The sequence below is a fragment of the Tiliqua scincoides genome, chromosome 14, assembly GCF_035046505.1.
Source record: "Tiliqua scincoides isolate rTilSci1 chromosome 14, rTilSci1.hap2, whole genome shotgun sequence".
In the NCBI taxonomy this organism is placed as follows: Eukaryota; Metazoa; Chordata; class Lepidosauria; order Squamata; family Scincidae; genus Tiliqua; species Tiliqua scincoides.
In genome coordinates this window covers 14,433,736-14,449,083 of record NC_089834.1, presented here as the reverse complement: position 1 = coordinate 14,449,083, position 15,348 = coordinate 14,433,736, and the positions used below count along the sequence as shown (strand labels likewise).

General features: G+C 43.7%; 1 protein-coding gene across 1 annotated transcript in view; it reads right to left on the bottom strand.

The window, feature by feature from the left end:
* IFT81 (intraflagellar transport 81) overlaps positions 1 to 13,400 on the bottom strand; it is a 32,103-nt gene extending 18,703 nt beyond the window's left edge. Inside the window, exons 1-9 of the mRNA XM_066609902.1 lie at positions 13,332 to 13,400; positions 12,129 to 12,293; positions 11,869 to 11,972; positions 9,507 to 9,687; positions 6,756 to 6,845; positions 5,566 to 5,631; positions 5,172 to 5,282; positions 4,328 to 4,412; positions 2,704 to 2,867 (exon numbers count right to left, since the gene is read on the bottom strand). Coding sequence (XP_066465999.1) covers positions 2,704 to 2,867; positions 4,328 to 4,412; positions 5,172 to 5,282; positions 5,566 to 5,631; positions 6,756 to 6,845; positions 9,507 to 9,687; positions 11,869 to 11,972; positions 12,129 to 12,272 — 945 coding nt within the window. The 5' untranslated portion in view covers positions 12,273 to 12,293; positions 13,332 to 13,400. The remainder of the gene's footprint in view (positions 1 to 2,703; positions 2,868 to 4,327; positions 4,413 to 5,171; positions 5,283 to 5,565; positions 5,632 to 6,755; positions 6,846 to 9,506; positions 9,688 to 11,868; positions 11,973 to 12,128; positions 12,294 to 13,331) is intronic.
* Between the last annotated feature and the right edge of the window lie 1,948 nt (positions 13,401 to 15,348).

Genomic DNA, 15,348 nt, shown 5'->3' with positions numbered 1-15,348 from the left:
CTACTCTTTATTTATTTGGGCATCACTTCAGCTTCTCTGATCAGAGATTAAAACCCAGGTTATTTTATTTATTCATCTGGAGATTTATACCCTATCTTTCTACCCTCAGCTCTTAGGGTGGCTAATTAGGGAGCAAGCTTGCATGACACCCCCCTGACAAATCTGATATCCCCATATAATTCTCCACATCGATCTACCATACTACTTTTGTTCCTGCCCCCAGCCCTGGAAAAAAAGAGAGTATGCAATTCCTTCACAGACTCTCTCCAAGTACTTCACAGGAGTGGGGAGAATAATGTGTTTGGGGGGGGGGAAATCTGCCCTTTAAAAGACCTTGAATTAACATACAGTAGTTCAAGTCTCAGTATTCTTCTGGGGCTTCATGAATGAGGACATTGTGTCAAAGGGATATTGGCAGCTCCAGCTCATGAATACAAAATGGGCACCTCAGAATAATCTCCGGGAAGCCCAACATTATCCTGGGATAACCCCCAGGATCTATTTTGGGGCATTCAGATGATGCACAGGCAGTTCTGTTGTAAAAGGAGCTCTGAAAGTGCCACACACAATAACACACAGTACATTAGGTGCAAGCCTGACGGGGGGTATCAGTTACTCAGAGTCACGTGAATGTTCTCTTCGCAAAATTATCTCCGGGATATAAGCCTGGAAGCATTAAAGAGCTTTGGTGCTTGGGACACCCGAGGTGAGGGAGTGGGAAAAGGGTCACCATCCTTATCCTCAACTCTTTGAAACCAGAATCCTTGGGTGATGAAGATGATGATAATTTTCAGTGCTGTTTCAGTGAAAAATGAACAAAAGCTGCAAGATCCAAGAAATAAAGGATCCAGGTGAAAATGCCCAGTACTAATACGGCACAGAATGCTGCTTGACCCTGATCCCCTGCTGGAACACCAGCCAGGACGTGCACTGTTCCTCCTCTTCCCTCTCTCTGCAGGGTGTTGTGGGGGTGAGACAAATCCCCTGCCTGTGGGAGAGTGCGCATCCAAGCAAAAGCCCATACAAATGTGATATCAAGGGGAATGAGAGCAGCGACAGTGACCTAATGAGAACAGGATCTCTTGTGCTCAGTGTCAGAGGGATCAGAAATGGCCTTCTTGGAGTCACATTTGATCATTTAATGAAAGGATCTTTGAGAGTGAAATTCAGCACTGAAGTCAACCAAATAAACATATATGATACTTTGTTCTTGCATCACACTTAGGGCACAATCCTAACCCCTTATGTCAGTGCTTTCCAGCAAACATTCCCTTACTTTGAGGAGACCTCTGTGAGTGACACCCAACTGCAGGATGCAGCACATGTCCCACTGGCACAACTATGCCAGTGCTGGAAAGCACTGACATAAGCGGTTAGGACTGCGCCCTTACACAGCAAAGAAAAACCCTTGCGAGTGCAGCAAAGAAGGACACAAGGAGTTTGCCCACAGGAGCCAATTTGGGCTAGGTAAACGTACAAGGCAGTTACTTCTTCACGCGCCTGATAAATGTCAAAGCAGATCTGGAGCTTCATCAGTATCATGAACATTTTATATATTCTGTTTTACCCTTCTTCAGATTTTGCCTAGGCAATTAAGAGGTGGCAAAGCTATCACAGATGTTAGCAATTCTTAATGACTCCAGCTTTCAGCATTTCAAACGCTGCGATAAGGAGGTAAATCCGATTATAGCTTTGATTGCCAAAACGTTGCTGTCGGGAGCAAAAGACAGAAAGAAGCAAGCCTCAAACATGCACATTATTTCTCTCACGTCCAGGCCAACCAGACTTGGGAGGCAAGTGCAATACTCATTACTGCGGACACAGTGGGCTTAGTTCTTAACTTCATTGCAAGACCCAAGGGGACTTCACAAAAGGCTGTGAAGAAATGAGCGTTTTTTTTAAAAGGGCAAAACCAAATGAGCCACATTTCCTAATTAACTTTTCAGTTATATCTATGTGGGGGGAGGGGGTACTGAACAGCTCAAAGTGTGTTAAAAAGGAAGGATCGCGCAAACTGATGAAGGTAAAATACATAAGGGACAAATATTCAGAGCACAGGCCAGTAGAAATCATGTCAAGATTGGTCACATGCAATTTATGCCATGGGTCAACTACACCCAGCCCAGCCACCATACAGAATCAAATTGCTTCAAATGGGAAACCATCCCTGTAAGCTGTTATGGATACTGACAACACAACACCCTCTGTGTGCCGCGCATGAAGCCAACACCATGACAACTGCCAATCATCCAGAGTGCTGCAGTCAAAGTCTAAGGGTCCAATCCTATCCAATTTTCCAGTGCCGGTACAACTGTGCTAATGGGGCATGCACTGCATCTTGTAGTGGGGCAGCAATCACAGAGGCCTCCTTAAGGTATGGGAACATTTGTTCCCTTTCCATGGGGCTGCATTGTAGTTGCACTGGGGCTGGAAAATTGGATAGGATTGGGCCCTACGTTTCCTCCAAAGAGGTGCAAAATGCTGTCCTCTTCTGCAAACCGCTGTCAAAGAGCCCCACATGCAGAATGAGCATCACCAGAGTTATAAAGAAATTAATCAACTGTGTCTGAAGGAGGAAAGAGCCAGTGTGAAATATGCCAGTCAACAATTCCCCAGTTGCAAGCAACCTGCTTAATCTCTGCTGCTAGCAACCTGCCCTCTCAGTCCTTAAAGACGGGGCTGAACGTCTTTGCGCCAACATACTTTGGTTTCCAGTTCGTTGAGATCAGACTGGCCCATTGCTGGCTCTGCAGCCACTTTCTGCAAGAGGTACAGCAACTGCTTCTTCGTTTCCAGTTCTCGAGGAAATTTTTCAGAGACCAAGTACGAGTTGAACTTTGTCTCCTCCTCCAGTCTCTTCATTAAGCCTGGAAGAAGAAAACAAACACCATCACATCAACACATGTCTAAACAAAGTAATGAGAAGGGCAATTTGTCTCCTACTGTAACAGCTGCAATTTAACCAGAACTATTAAACAGCCAATTACATTAATTTCTCTCCCAAGTGTAACAGAGAGTCTCCTGTCTGACAATTTCAACGTTTATGGGGAAAAAATAGCATATAACAGAGCTACGATTAAGCATTTTTAAGTCGGTAGGAGATCTCTCTCTCTCTCTCAGAACCTCACAGTTAGGTCCTTCAGGTACATTTCTGTCATTGTGAGCAAGGAGCATTCATTTATCTCAGCGAGACTTAGAAATGAGTAACCTATGCACATTTAGGTTCCTGGCCTGGTATAAACCAAGAAGGAAACTGTGCTCAGAATATTCTTTGGTGACTTTGCTCTTCAAACAGCACGATTCATCACCTCCTTGCTGATCTATTCGACTTTCCTTTTAAGCCTAGCAATAACTCCTGACTCCTTCATTTTCTGGCAGGGTTCTAAGGCTTCTCTCATTAATTGCATATTGATGCAATCAGGAGGAGTGCCCTAATTCTCAGATTCAAAGCTTTTCTTTAAGAGAAAACCGCTTGCAAGTTTATTTCAGTGTAGCCAAGACGTGATCAAAGCACACCGATGTGGAATTTTGATGAAGTTCCTCCCTGAGCGCTCCGTTAAGAGCAAAGCTCAGGCAACCCCGCCACCCCTCCACTTGCTCCTGCATCAGAAATGCCAGAGTCCAACACCATGCTGGAAAAAAGTAAGTTGCATTTGCAGAGGGTAAAACAAATCTTCAAAATACAAAACCTTCCGCTTCAAAAGAGACTTGGGATATGATAAGCAGGCAGGCCAATTACAATGCAGCTGGGGCCACTGGGATCCAAGCAGTTTCAATGACGGGCCCCAACGTGCTTTAAGCCCCAATGGCATCCTGATGCGCATGCTTCTGTCAACCCACTGCCATTGTAGGTCAGCCTTCCTGTGCTCCGTTTTCCTGCTAAGACGTGTAGCCGATGAGAAAGCCAAGGTGGTGCCTCCAGTGTGCTCCTGCTCTCCAATGCCCCTGCATGATGCTTAAGAACAGAAGGGCCTTCTAGGAGCCCAGAGAAGACGAGAGGACCTCCTCTCAAGTGCATGCTTTCTTGTTTTCTAGACTCTCTGCCCCCTGGAGGGGGGTGTGCAGGTTATGTTTTCTATTATGGCTGAAAGCCACTCTGAAGCCACCTGCATCAGCACACAGTGGAAGATAAATTCTAACTAAACAGATAAAAGAAACTGGGGTTTGAGTAAATGCATACCCTTGCATCAAGCCAAATGCTTAAAATACAAATTCAAAAGGGTATAAATTCCCTCTCTCTCTCTGACTTTACAAACTCATTCCACGCAGTTTCTGGCAGAGGAGAAGGGGGGAGGAAAAAAAACAACATTGGAGAACTCCCACTTACTCTCTGGCTTTGAATCCAATGCTGCATGACGCATATCCTTGAGCTGGAGCTGGACTCTCTGCAGCCTCTGCTCTGCATGGAACAGCTTTGAAAACAGCCGCGGATCTATTAATAAGCTCATTCTTTGGAAATACAGACACGTATCATTTGTTTTAAATGCACAACAGGAGCGAAACGTTTCTGCAAGCCCGACTGGAAGGATGAAGAACGTACACAGCGTGCCCCCTTTCCCCTCAAATATTATTCTCATAGAATAATAGACAGAATTTGAACAGCAGACAGGGCAAGCTAATGGTGCAGCCTGTTCTACTGGAAAGCCCAGGGCTAGGATTGCTGGGTCCACTTGCCAAACTTCAGAGCTATACTGGCCAAGCACTCACCTAGAAGCAGTTGTTTCTGGTTGAAAAGCAGTATATAAATATTCTTATTAATAATAAAAATAGAACTGTCTCTTGGAGAGGTACACAGATAAGCGCACATGGAAGTTCAAGTCTCACTGTATCCAATGGTTCTTTTTTCATTCCTGGTGAAACGTTTTAAACAGCAATCCTGCCCTACTGGACCAAAGAGTCATCTGGTCCAGAATTCTGCATCCAGCTGGTCTTTTCCCCATTTTTGTCCCCAACATCTGGCTTACAGAAGTATAGATTTATATCCATGATACCTCTAAGTTCCCAAGATCCCACCCAAAAATGATCCAGAAGAGCTTTAAGCCTCTGGACAACAGAAATGCTGTCATCCCATAACCTTGGCATCTTTTAAAAATTAACTTATGCATAATTTTAGAAATCAAAATTCTTTTTTAAACAGCTTTATGTTACTTGGTGTGCTTTTGTGCAGGCACCTGATTTTTCTGCTCTTGCTTCTGCTGGGCAAGAGATTCCTCTCGCTCTTTCTCTACACGAAGCTGCCTGGCAGTTTCAAGCATCCGCTGATGATTCTGCACCGTCTCCACCTACAGCAAAAAGATAAGCGGTGCAAATCAGTCATACTGGCTGGGAAATCAAGTAGGGCGATCGTGTGTTTCACAGATTCGCACCAGGCTTCCTTGCTACGTGTGACACTTCTTAGAGCTGACACTCAAGTGTCTTTAAACATTTTGGACAGGCGCCGGGAGAAGATTCCCTTCCCTCCAGTTAGCCATTTGATTCTTTCCCTGGGCGTGCAGCTTAATCCTTGTTTGCATTCCCCAGTCGAACTTGCAAGCCAACGCCATGACACTTGAAGCTCATACTCACCCGCTTCTTAAGACGCTCCACTCTCTTGATCAGCTGATCCTTTTCCTCTTCCATGGCAGTGATATCCTACAAAACAACAACATCCACTGAGCAGACACACTTTAGAGGATCTGGGCCACAGGCAGTTCTTCTTTGATCAATCTTGAAGTACCAGAACAAGAATGTAGTTCAACATGCCAAGATATTCCTGTACAGTATTTGAGTAGATTATGCTGAGATTCTAATCATCTCTTGCTTTTAAGCAGCCAGTCCACAGCATGAAAGTCACAGGAAGATATTTCAACAAGCATGCTTAAACCCAAGGAATTGGTTGACGTTTTAAAGCAGTAAGAAGAATTACACTCAACGTTTCAAAGATAAACTTGAATCTAAGTCAGCCATGCCTGGCCAAATGCTCTTCTGCAACCCCATAAGACATTCAACCAGGGCCAATTCAAGATCCCTGACAACTGAGGCAGTATGACAAATGCTGCTGCCCTCCCCCAATTTGGTGATACACCAGCCTCCGCTCTGTACATTCCCTATATTGGAAAAAGAAGAAGGGGGTCAGAGAGAAAGAGGAAGTGTGGAGGACAGAAGAGTGCTGGGTGACAGCGTCACCCATTTTCCAATCCAGTGAGTGAAAAGAGCAAGGGTGTAGCAGTGGAGGCAAGTGGGTAGATAGAGGGGGGGCTCCCCTAGCAATCTATTGCCTAAGACTGCACTCTTATACAAATTTTCCTGGGAGTAGGACCCATTGAGCACAATGAAACTTACTTCTGAGTAGACATGCACATCACAGCACGTATAAGTTAATCATGACTAAGTTCCACTGAAATCAATGGGACTTAGAGCCCAATCCTAAGCTCTCTAGCACCAGTGGTATAAGACTCAGAGACTAGGGAGTGTTGGCAATGGGCCTCAGTACTGGGAGGAGGGCAAAGCACGGCCACCAGGGGTAAGTAACACTGCCGGGCAGCAGTGTGGGTTTTTTTGGGGGGGGGGGGAGGTGTTCTGGGGCAGGACCAGCCTGGGAGGGGGTTAGAACTGGCTGTGATTTATAATGGCAACAGCTAGTCAGATATATTTTTAATTAACCTATGCATCTAATATTATGGAAACAGACTCATTTTCTTAAATATTGCAATGACCAGTTTTGTTTTTTTTAAAGCAACTCAACACACTTAAAGAAACCGTAGATTTCTTTTTACCCTTCGTATTTCTGCAGTTGAAAAACCAGATGACTTGAGCTGTTCACATTCTTTATGTAGGTTTTTGAAGGCTTCTATCAGCTCTTCGTACTGTAAAAAAAGGGGGAGAAAAAGAATGCCATAATGCCTGCAAAATGACCCTTGGAATTCTCAGCACTATGTTGCTTATGCTACGTGCATTCCCAGTGACCGTGACTGCAAACTTTGGGTCCTTCCCCAGAGCTCAGGTGAGCACCTTCTTAATTAGCCTGACTTGCAAACTACGACAAGAGCTAAGAGCAATGCCTAAGCTACGTTTGTTAGTTAAGGAAAATGAGCACAGAGCAAGAAAAATCACACGAAACAAATATTTGCAATGAACAACAGCCAGAATAGAAGACCTCCTGCCATAAAATAATATATCGCGTGTATAAATAACCCGGTATCGTCAGCAAAATCTCTTGATCTTTAGCAGTATCTAAACAACTTCACATGGTCAAATTGTTTTAAGGACTGCCTATTATTGCTGCTTCTATTTCAGATGAGCCAGCAGATTTATCGGAATACGTTTTACATAATGGAAACTGCAGAGTTGTATCTTCATAACAATTAGGAACAGCACACACTAAACAAACATACAAGCTGCATTCCATTCTCAGCCTGTAGCGTTTGCTTGGTTACTGTAGTTACTTGGTAGTAACTTGTAGTTACTTGTAGTTGCTTGGTTAGTGTAGTTATACTGTAGTTATATCCCTTGTTTGGGATTTTCTTCGCTGTCCTGCTGAAGCATGCCTTTGGAACCGCAACAGAAGGCATCTATCTCCGGACCAGATCAGACGGAAAGCTCTTCAACCTCTCCAGACTGAGAGCAAAGTCCAAAGTCCAGCTGAAATGTCTGCATGACTTCCTCTTTGCCGACGATGCAGCTGTCACTACCCACTCTGCCAAAGATCTCCAGCAGCTCATGGATCGTTTTAGCAAAGCCAGCCAAGATTTTGGACTGACAATCAGCCTGAAGAAAACACAGGTCATGGTTCAGGATGTGGACTCACCTCCCTGCATTACAATCTCTGCGCATGAACTGGAGGTTGTCCATGACTTTGTGTACCTTGGCTCAACGATCTCTGACACTCTTTCTCTCGATACCGAACTAAACAAACGCATCGGTATAGCAGCTACCACGTTTTCCAGACTCACAAAGAGAGTCTGGTCCAACAAGAAGCTGACGGAACATACCAAGATCCAGGTCTACAGAGCTTGCGTCCTGAGTACACTTCTGTACTGCAGCGAGTCATGGACTCTTCGCTCACAACAGGAGAGGAAACTGAACGCTTTCCACATGCGCTGCCTCCGACGCATTCTCGGCATCACCTGGCAGGACAAAGTTCCTAACAACACAGTCCTGGAACGTGCTGAAATCCCTAGCATGTATGCACTGCTGAAACAGAGATGCCTGCATTGGCTCGGTCATGTCATGAGAATGGATGATGGCCGGATCCCAAAGGATCTCCTCTATGGAGAACTCGTGCAAGGAAAGAGCCCTACAGGTAGACCACAGCTGCGATACAAGGACATCTGCAAGAGGGATCTGAAGGCCTTAGGAGTGGACCTCAACAAGTGGGAAACCCTGGCCTCTGAGCGGCCCGCTTGGAGGCAGGCTGTGCAGCATGGCCTTTCCCAGTTTGAAGAGACACTTGGCCAACAGTCTGAGGCTAAGAGGCAAAGAAGGAAGGCCCATAGCCAGGGAGACAGACCAGGGACAGACTGCACTTGCTCCCATTGTGGAAGGGATTGTCACTCCCGAATTGGCCTTTTCAGCCACACTAGACGATGTTCCAAAACCACCTTTCAGAGTGCGATACCATAGTCTCTCGAGACTGAAGGTTGCCAACATATATGTAGTTATAAAATTGGGGTATTGTCAATATCTGGACCAGGAGGGAGGGGGAATGTTTGCTTTAGCATCCAGGGGAGGCCATGAAACCTTTGCTGCTTTATCAGGCTTACGCATTCTCATGAAGGGCCATCAGGTTGATATGATATACTGGATGGAGCCTATGTAAAATGGCAACCATGAAACTTTTGCTGCTTTATCAGGCTCACGCGTTCTCATGAAGGGCCATCAGGTTCATATGATATAGTGGATGGAGCCTAGGTCAAATGGCAACCAGTAAAATGGCAACTATGTAAAATGGCAACCAATACAAAACCACATTTTGGCAACCAAAAATGGCTTTTTTAGACTAAGCTTCAAAAATCTCAATACCAGCAAACCCCATGGGTCACACTTGCTGGAAACCAAGATTTCCCAGAAGGCTTCAAAAGGGTCAAGACTGAGGACAGGGAAGGATCTTCGCCTGATCACTTTGGCACTAAGCCACGTTGCTCTCCCATCAAAACACTTGCAAACTTAGCAGGCTTCAGAGCCTAACCAAATAATCCCACAATTACTTTCAAGCTGTACATCCAGCCTTTTGATCAAACAGTGCCCAAGGCTGCATATGAAGATATTACAGCAATACAAAAGACAAACCATTTCTTCCCACACAGACCCCTCACCCACTCAGATCATCAGGAGAGGTCTCTTACATGTCCTGCCTCCTTCAAAAATGAGAAGTGCCATCGGGCTTTCTCTGCACCAGGAGATCTGCTTGCTGCCTCTATGATGGCACTTTGACTTCAAGGAAAACTGCCCACAAACCTTCACTGTTCAAATATTACTGAATAATCCAATTGTTACTGGATGGGTAAGAACTCCATCTGAAATGCTACCTGTCTGTTGGTCTCAGCAACGGTATCATCTTGAAGGAATTCAGCCGGCACATCTGCTTTGATCAGAAAACGTGCAAGGTAGGCTCTTTTCTTGAGCTCAGGCATCCGCTGAAGGAGCCAATGCAAGACCGGATGGACTACAGGCTTGCTTCCAATAACTAAGCCTTGGCGGAACGTACTCCTAAATAACAACAGTAATAAAAAGGACAACATCAAGGTCTATTAACACATTTCCAGCCAGAAGAAAGAGCCTTGAAGCAAATGTGAGTAGCCGGTGAAATGGTTTTTCCAGAGTGGCGCCTAGAAGGTCTAGAATTAACCCTACTAAATATTTATACCACTCTTTTCCTGGATGCTTACAATGCTTTAGAGCTCATCTGCATTGTAGTGTTCAGTGGGACTGTAGCCAGCAAGGATTTTATTGATTTAGTTACAGCTTTTCTTATCCTACTTCTCAGTCCCAGTGAACCCGCAAGGCAGCTGACACACAATTCCAAGAACAAGGTAAGAGAGCAACTAAACCAACTGCAAAGCTACACATACAAGAGACTCTGGTAAAGCGTTCCAGAGTTATGGAGCCATAGCCAAAGATACGCTGCTATGTCATGTGCTCATCTAGCCTGCTTTGACAGCCGGGGAACATGAAGTAAGACTCTGGACAATGGAGCGTAAGGGTAAACAGACATCCCATGTATTTTCAGCAGTATTTTGGGTGCGCCGTTGCAGATCATTTAAAGTTTTAAAAGGGGAAATAGAAGTTCCAAGTTGGTGGCATTTGCTTCTTCAGGCCTACCACATTACACACCATTACTGCTGCTTCTTCTCCCTGTCCTCATTCTACCTGACTGGGACTTCTCACACTCCTCGGTACAGCAGATTGTGCTCCTTCTGTCACCTCGAGCCGGACACATTGGAGCACATCCTGATTTATTGCCCAGCGCATTGTCCACTTCAAAAGTTGTTTTTGGATCCCTTTTTAAGACATCCCACTGTTCCATTTATCGATTCCTGTTTCGCTTTCCTAAGTGATAATCAGGCAGATATTACCTTAGCAGTTGCCAGGTTTTTATCCCTAATTATTAAAATATCTTCTATTTCCTAAATTAATTTCTATTTCCCTTCCATCATGTACATCTTTTCAGTGGTCAATTATTATTTAGTGACTGTTGTAATTTTATATGCCAATAAAGGTATTATTGTATTGTATTGTGGGACTTCTAAAGCTGGCTACAGCATCCAGCATGAACTGGTTTGTCTCAGGAGCCAACTGGTCTTACATTCAACCCAATTTCACTCAACTCCGGAACCAAATGAAAATGCATGATACTGGGAGGAAGCACAAGGTGTTTTGTGGGGTTTGCTGCCACAGTTATCCTGTGGCAACACAAACACAAATGTGTTGAAATTCGACTGAGCAGACACTTGATGGTCCCTGATCATCTCAAACCATCTCTTGAAGGACAGCCTACCATGAATCTGTCTGTCTTATAAGAACATCTGTGGGTGGAAAGGCTCTGTTGTGGGTTTCACATCCAGTGAAAGTACGGTTGGCAGTTACCTGTGACAGAGCCTTCTCAATAGTGGCACCCGAACTCTGGAATTCCCCTTCAGGGGACATAAGAAAAGCACATTTCTTGCTAGTGTTTCAGGTGGCAATCAAAACTTTTTTTTTTTTTTGCTTAGATTGCCCTTTGGTTAATTTATCCACTTCCTGCTTTTTCTTTGATTCTTCTATGGTGGTTTTAATTATTTAATTTTGTTTTTAAATTGTCGATTGCTTGTGTTGTGCTTTGAATTGGGAAACCACTGTGACCTTCCTTTTCAGGTGTGGAAAGGCAGAGGTATTGCATTAAAAAAATAAAATTAAAAACATATTCTCTATCTTAAGAGTATCAGTCCACAGAGCAAGGATACTGGCATTCAAGAAATCTCAACACCGTAGCACCCTCTAGTGTCCAGTCCAAGTTGCGCAGGGAGCTGTTAAAAGAAACAGTACAAGCCAGACGGAACAATATCTTAAGCTTGTTTTCTGGGAAGTTTAAGTCCCAATGATTTCAATGCATCTTTGTTTACATGCAAGATTTATACACTGCTTTTCAGCTTAAATTCCCAAAAGTGGTGTGCAAATAACTAAAAACATCAAAACCTAAAAGACCCCATAAAACAACACACCGAACCACAATGAGAAATAAACAAACCTGTGCAAACACATTTGCCACAAACACAGCAGAAAATAATTGTTTTGGTTTCCCGCTGGAATGCAATTAAAGAGGAAGATCAAAGAGGAATGTCCATGGAGGCTTCCGAAGTGACAACCCAAGTGGTTGTATTTCACAGTTATCAACGGAACATAAATACTTACAAGTCACTGGTACCTCCTGGTGGTTTATATTTCAGAATACCAAGAATGTTCAACATCCGTTTAGCTGTCTGCTCTGGTAGCTCCTCTCTAATGTCAACAACATGCTGAAAAGTTTAAAAATAACACCGTATAATTAATATGAAAAATGTTCCACAAGTAGGGCAAGAATAGAAGTAAAACAGATTTTTTTCCTGCCCACTGTGTGCTACGGAAAACTCTATAAATGACACCCACATCAGTAACTTAAAGATCACCCTCACCTTTGGGTCAATCTCCCCCAGAACATCATTGAGTAGTTGTAAGAGCTGCATTGACTCCAGAGAGTCAAATGTGATTAAGTTGAAGTTCTTCTTGAAGGGCTCCTTATTGAGCTTCTCAACGATGAATTTAAGCTGGTCGCTCATAGTGGCGCCCTGAGAGCTGCCCTGCAGGAGAAGAAAGGAGAGTGAAGACCATTTCCCATAAGAGCTGCAGAATCTCTTCATCTTTAGGACAGCAATCAAAACTCTGATATGCACAAGGGGGTGGAGGGTGGGGGGACATCTTCCACAAGGGGAAGCCTCCTAATCCCAGTTCATGTGCTCTGGTTTTTGCTGCAAATCTGAGTTTAAACTATTGTGCTTTGGATCAAAATACCACCAGCCAACTCCTGAGGTGGAAAGTCTTTCTTTATACTTGTGGGATTCCCTTTTGGTGTCTACTATAGTCAAGTACAGTATGGTGGCTCTGGGAGCAGTACCAGAATACAGACCCAGATTAGAGTGGGACTTACTTCTGAGTAGAGATGGATAAGATTGGGCTCTTCAAACACCATCCTGTCCACACTTACCTCGGAGTAAGTCCCACTGACTAAAGTGGGACTTACTTCTGAGGAGACATGCACATGTTGGGCCCTTAAAGCTCCCATCCTAGCCACACTTACCTGGGAGGAAGCCCCATTGACCACAATGGGGCTGAGTAAGCATGCATAGGCTCCTATGCTGCCATCCCACTGACTACAGTGGGACTTACTTCTGAGTAGACATGGATAAGATTGGGCTCAGACCGCCATCCTGTCCACACTTACCTGGGAGTAAGTCCCATTGACTATAGTGGGACTTACTTCTGAGGAGACATGCCTAGGCTTGGGCTCTTAAAGGAGCCATGCCATCCACTTACCTGGGAGTAAACCCTATTGACTACAGTGGGGCTTACTTCTGAGTAGGCATGCATAGGCGTGGGCTCCTAGGCTGCCATCCTGCCCATACATACCTGGGAGTAAGTACCATTGACTATAGTGGGACTTACTTCTGAGTAGGCATGCATAGGCTTGGGCTCCTAGGCTGCCATCCTGCCCACACTTACCTGGGAGTAAGCCCCACTGACCACAATAGGGCTTACTTCCGAGTAGACCTTCCCAGGCTTGTGCTCCAACTGCAGTGCCCAGCCCCCCTCCTCCCCCCTTCTTTTGCCTGACTTCTCACCCCAGACGCCCCCCTCTAAACCGTCCAAACGGCCTCCTCGCCTCGGTTGCCAAGGCCCCCAGCAACGGTTGCTAGGGCACGGTGGCGCCGGCGCTTCCGCTCACGTGACCAACAGGACCGCTGTCGTCACCAGGCCTGTAGAATGCAGAGGAGGGAGAAAAAAAACCCCGCGCATAGAGCTATGTAAATGGTAGAGTGCCGCATCCCACTGCCTCTACGGACAACTTCCGGGTACACCCTGAGGGTACTTTTTTTCCTCTAGGAATTGAGTTTGAGCAACACAATGAAGTCCATAGAGCCCAATAGAGCAATGCACAGTGGAGCCTCTTCTGAGCCCCCAGCAGGAGTTCATGCTGTGTGTGTTTTAAATACACACAAAGAATATATATAGATATAGCTATATAGATATAGACATGTGTGTGTGTGTGTGTAAAACATACACACACATATATATAAATATATATAAATAACACACATAAATGTGTGTTTGTATGTATATGTGTGTGCGTGCGTGTGTGTATATATATAAAATACACACACAGAGAGAATAAATAAATAAATATAAATAGATAATATAAAAATAAATATTCAGAGTATGTAAAATCTAAATATATATATTTAATATATTTATATACACACTTTAATAACAATAGCAACTGAAATATACATATATACAGTGCGTACTTGAATAACAATAATAGCAACTGTTTCTATTGCTTAGCAACAGAAAGATAAAGTAAATATACAGAATATGTATAAATAAACAATATAAAAATAAATGCACAGAGTATGTAAAATATAAATATGTATACTTGAACAACAACGGTAGTAACAGAAACACACACACACTTTAATAACAATAGCAAGAGAAATAAAAACATATATAGTTTAATGACAACAATAGCAACGGAAAGATAAACAAAATATAGAGTTCAGTAATAACAATAGCAATAAAATATAAATATATACAGTACATACTTTAATGACAATAATAGCAACAGAAATATAAAATAAATATACAAAGTATATAAAATATAAATGTATATAGTTTAACCAACAACAATAGTAACAGGAAAACACACACACACACACACACACTTTAATAACCATAGCAAGAGAAATACAAGTGCATTCTGGGGCAACAATGGAGGAGCAAGAAACTGGAAGTGGGTCTTTAGAGCTATTTTTCCACTGATTGAGTATCCACTGATTTTTTTATCCACTTGGGGTTCTGAAGCAGGACCCCCGTGGATAATGAAGCACGACCTGTACTACATAGTAAGAAAAATACATGAGCTCAGCTTTACCTTTCTTGCAGGGGTGTTGTGAGGATCAAAAAGGAGAGGGAAGAACCATGTATACTATCCTGAGCACCTTGGGAGAAGGGTGGTATATAAATGTGAAATAAAATCAATAGGCTTAGCTTAAAACTTAGGTGGTGGAGGTGCCACCTCCTTGCTTGATGCTCACACCGCACAGAGGCTCTTAAAAAAGAAATTTACTCTGGGTAATAGAAATAATACCAAAAAGAACATGCTGTACTGTATTTTTAAAAATAACTTTCAAATGGATCCATCAGTGCCTGTTTTCTGGTACTTGTTGTAATTGAAGACTCCCTTGTATACTGGTTTCATGAACACGTTTGTATATTTGTTGTATATCTACCCTTGCCCTATACACTCTGGGCACCCACTGGCAATTGTCAATTTATCCTGATAAGAAAATATAGCTGAGGCGACATTTTTTCCCCTCAGTGGCATAGCTAATGAAAGTGTAGCCCGGTGCCAAGTGCAAAACGATCCCCCAGAAGTGACATCACTACTGGAAGTGACGTCACACCCAGACTTTAAAAAAGTGAAAAATGGAGCAGTGGCATAGCTAAAGAACCTGCTACACAGGGGCAAAGAAGATTTTGTAGCCCCCCCCCACGACAAAATCAAATTTAATTTATTAAGTAAATAAATTAAAAGTTTTCTGGTTAATTGGCCATAACTTTTGAAAGAATACAGGCATTCCA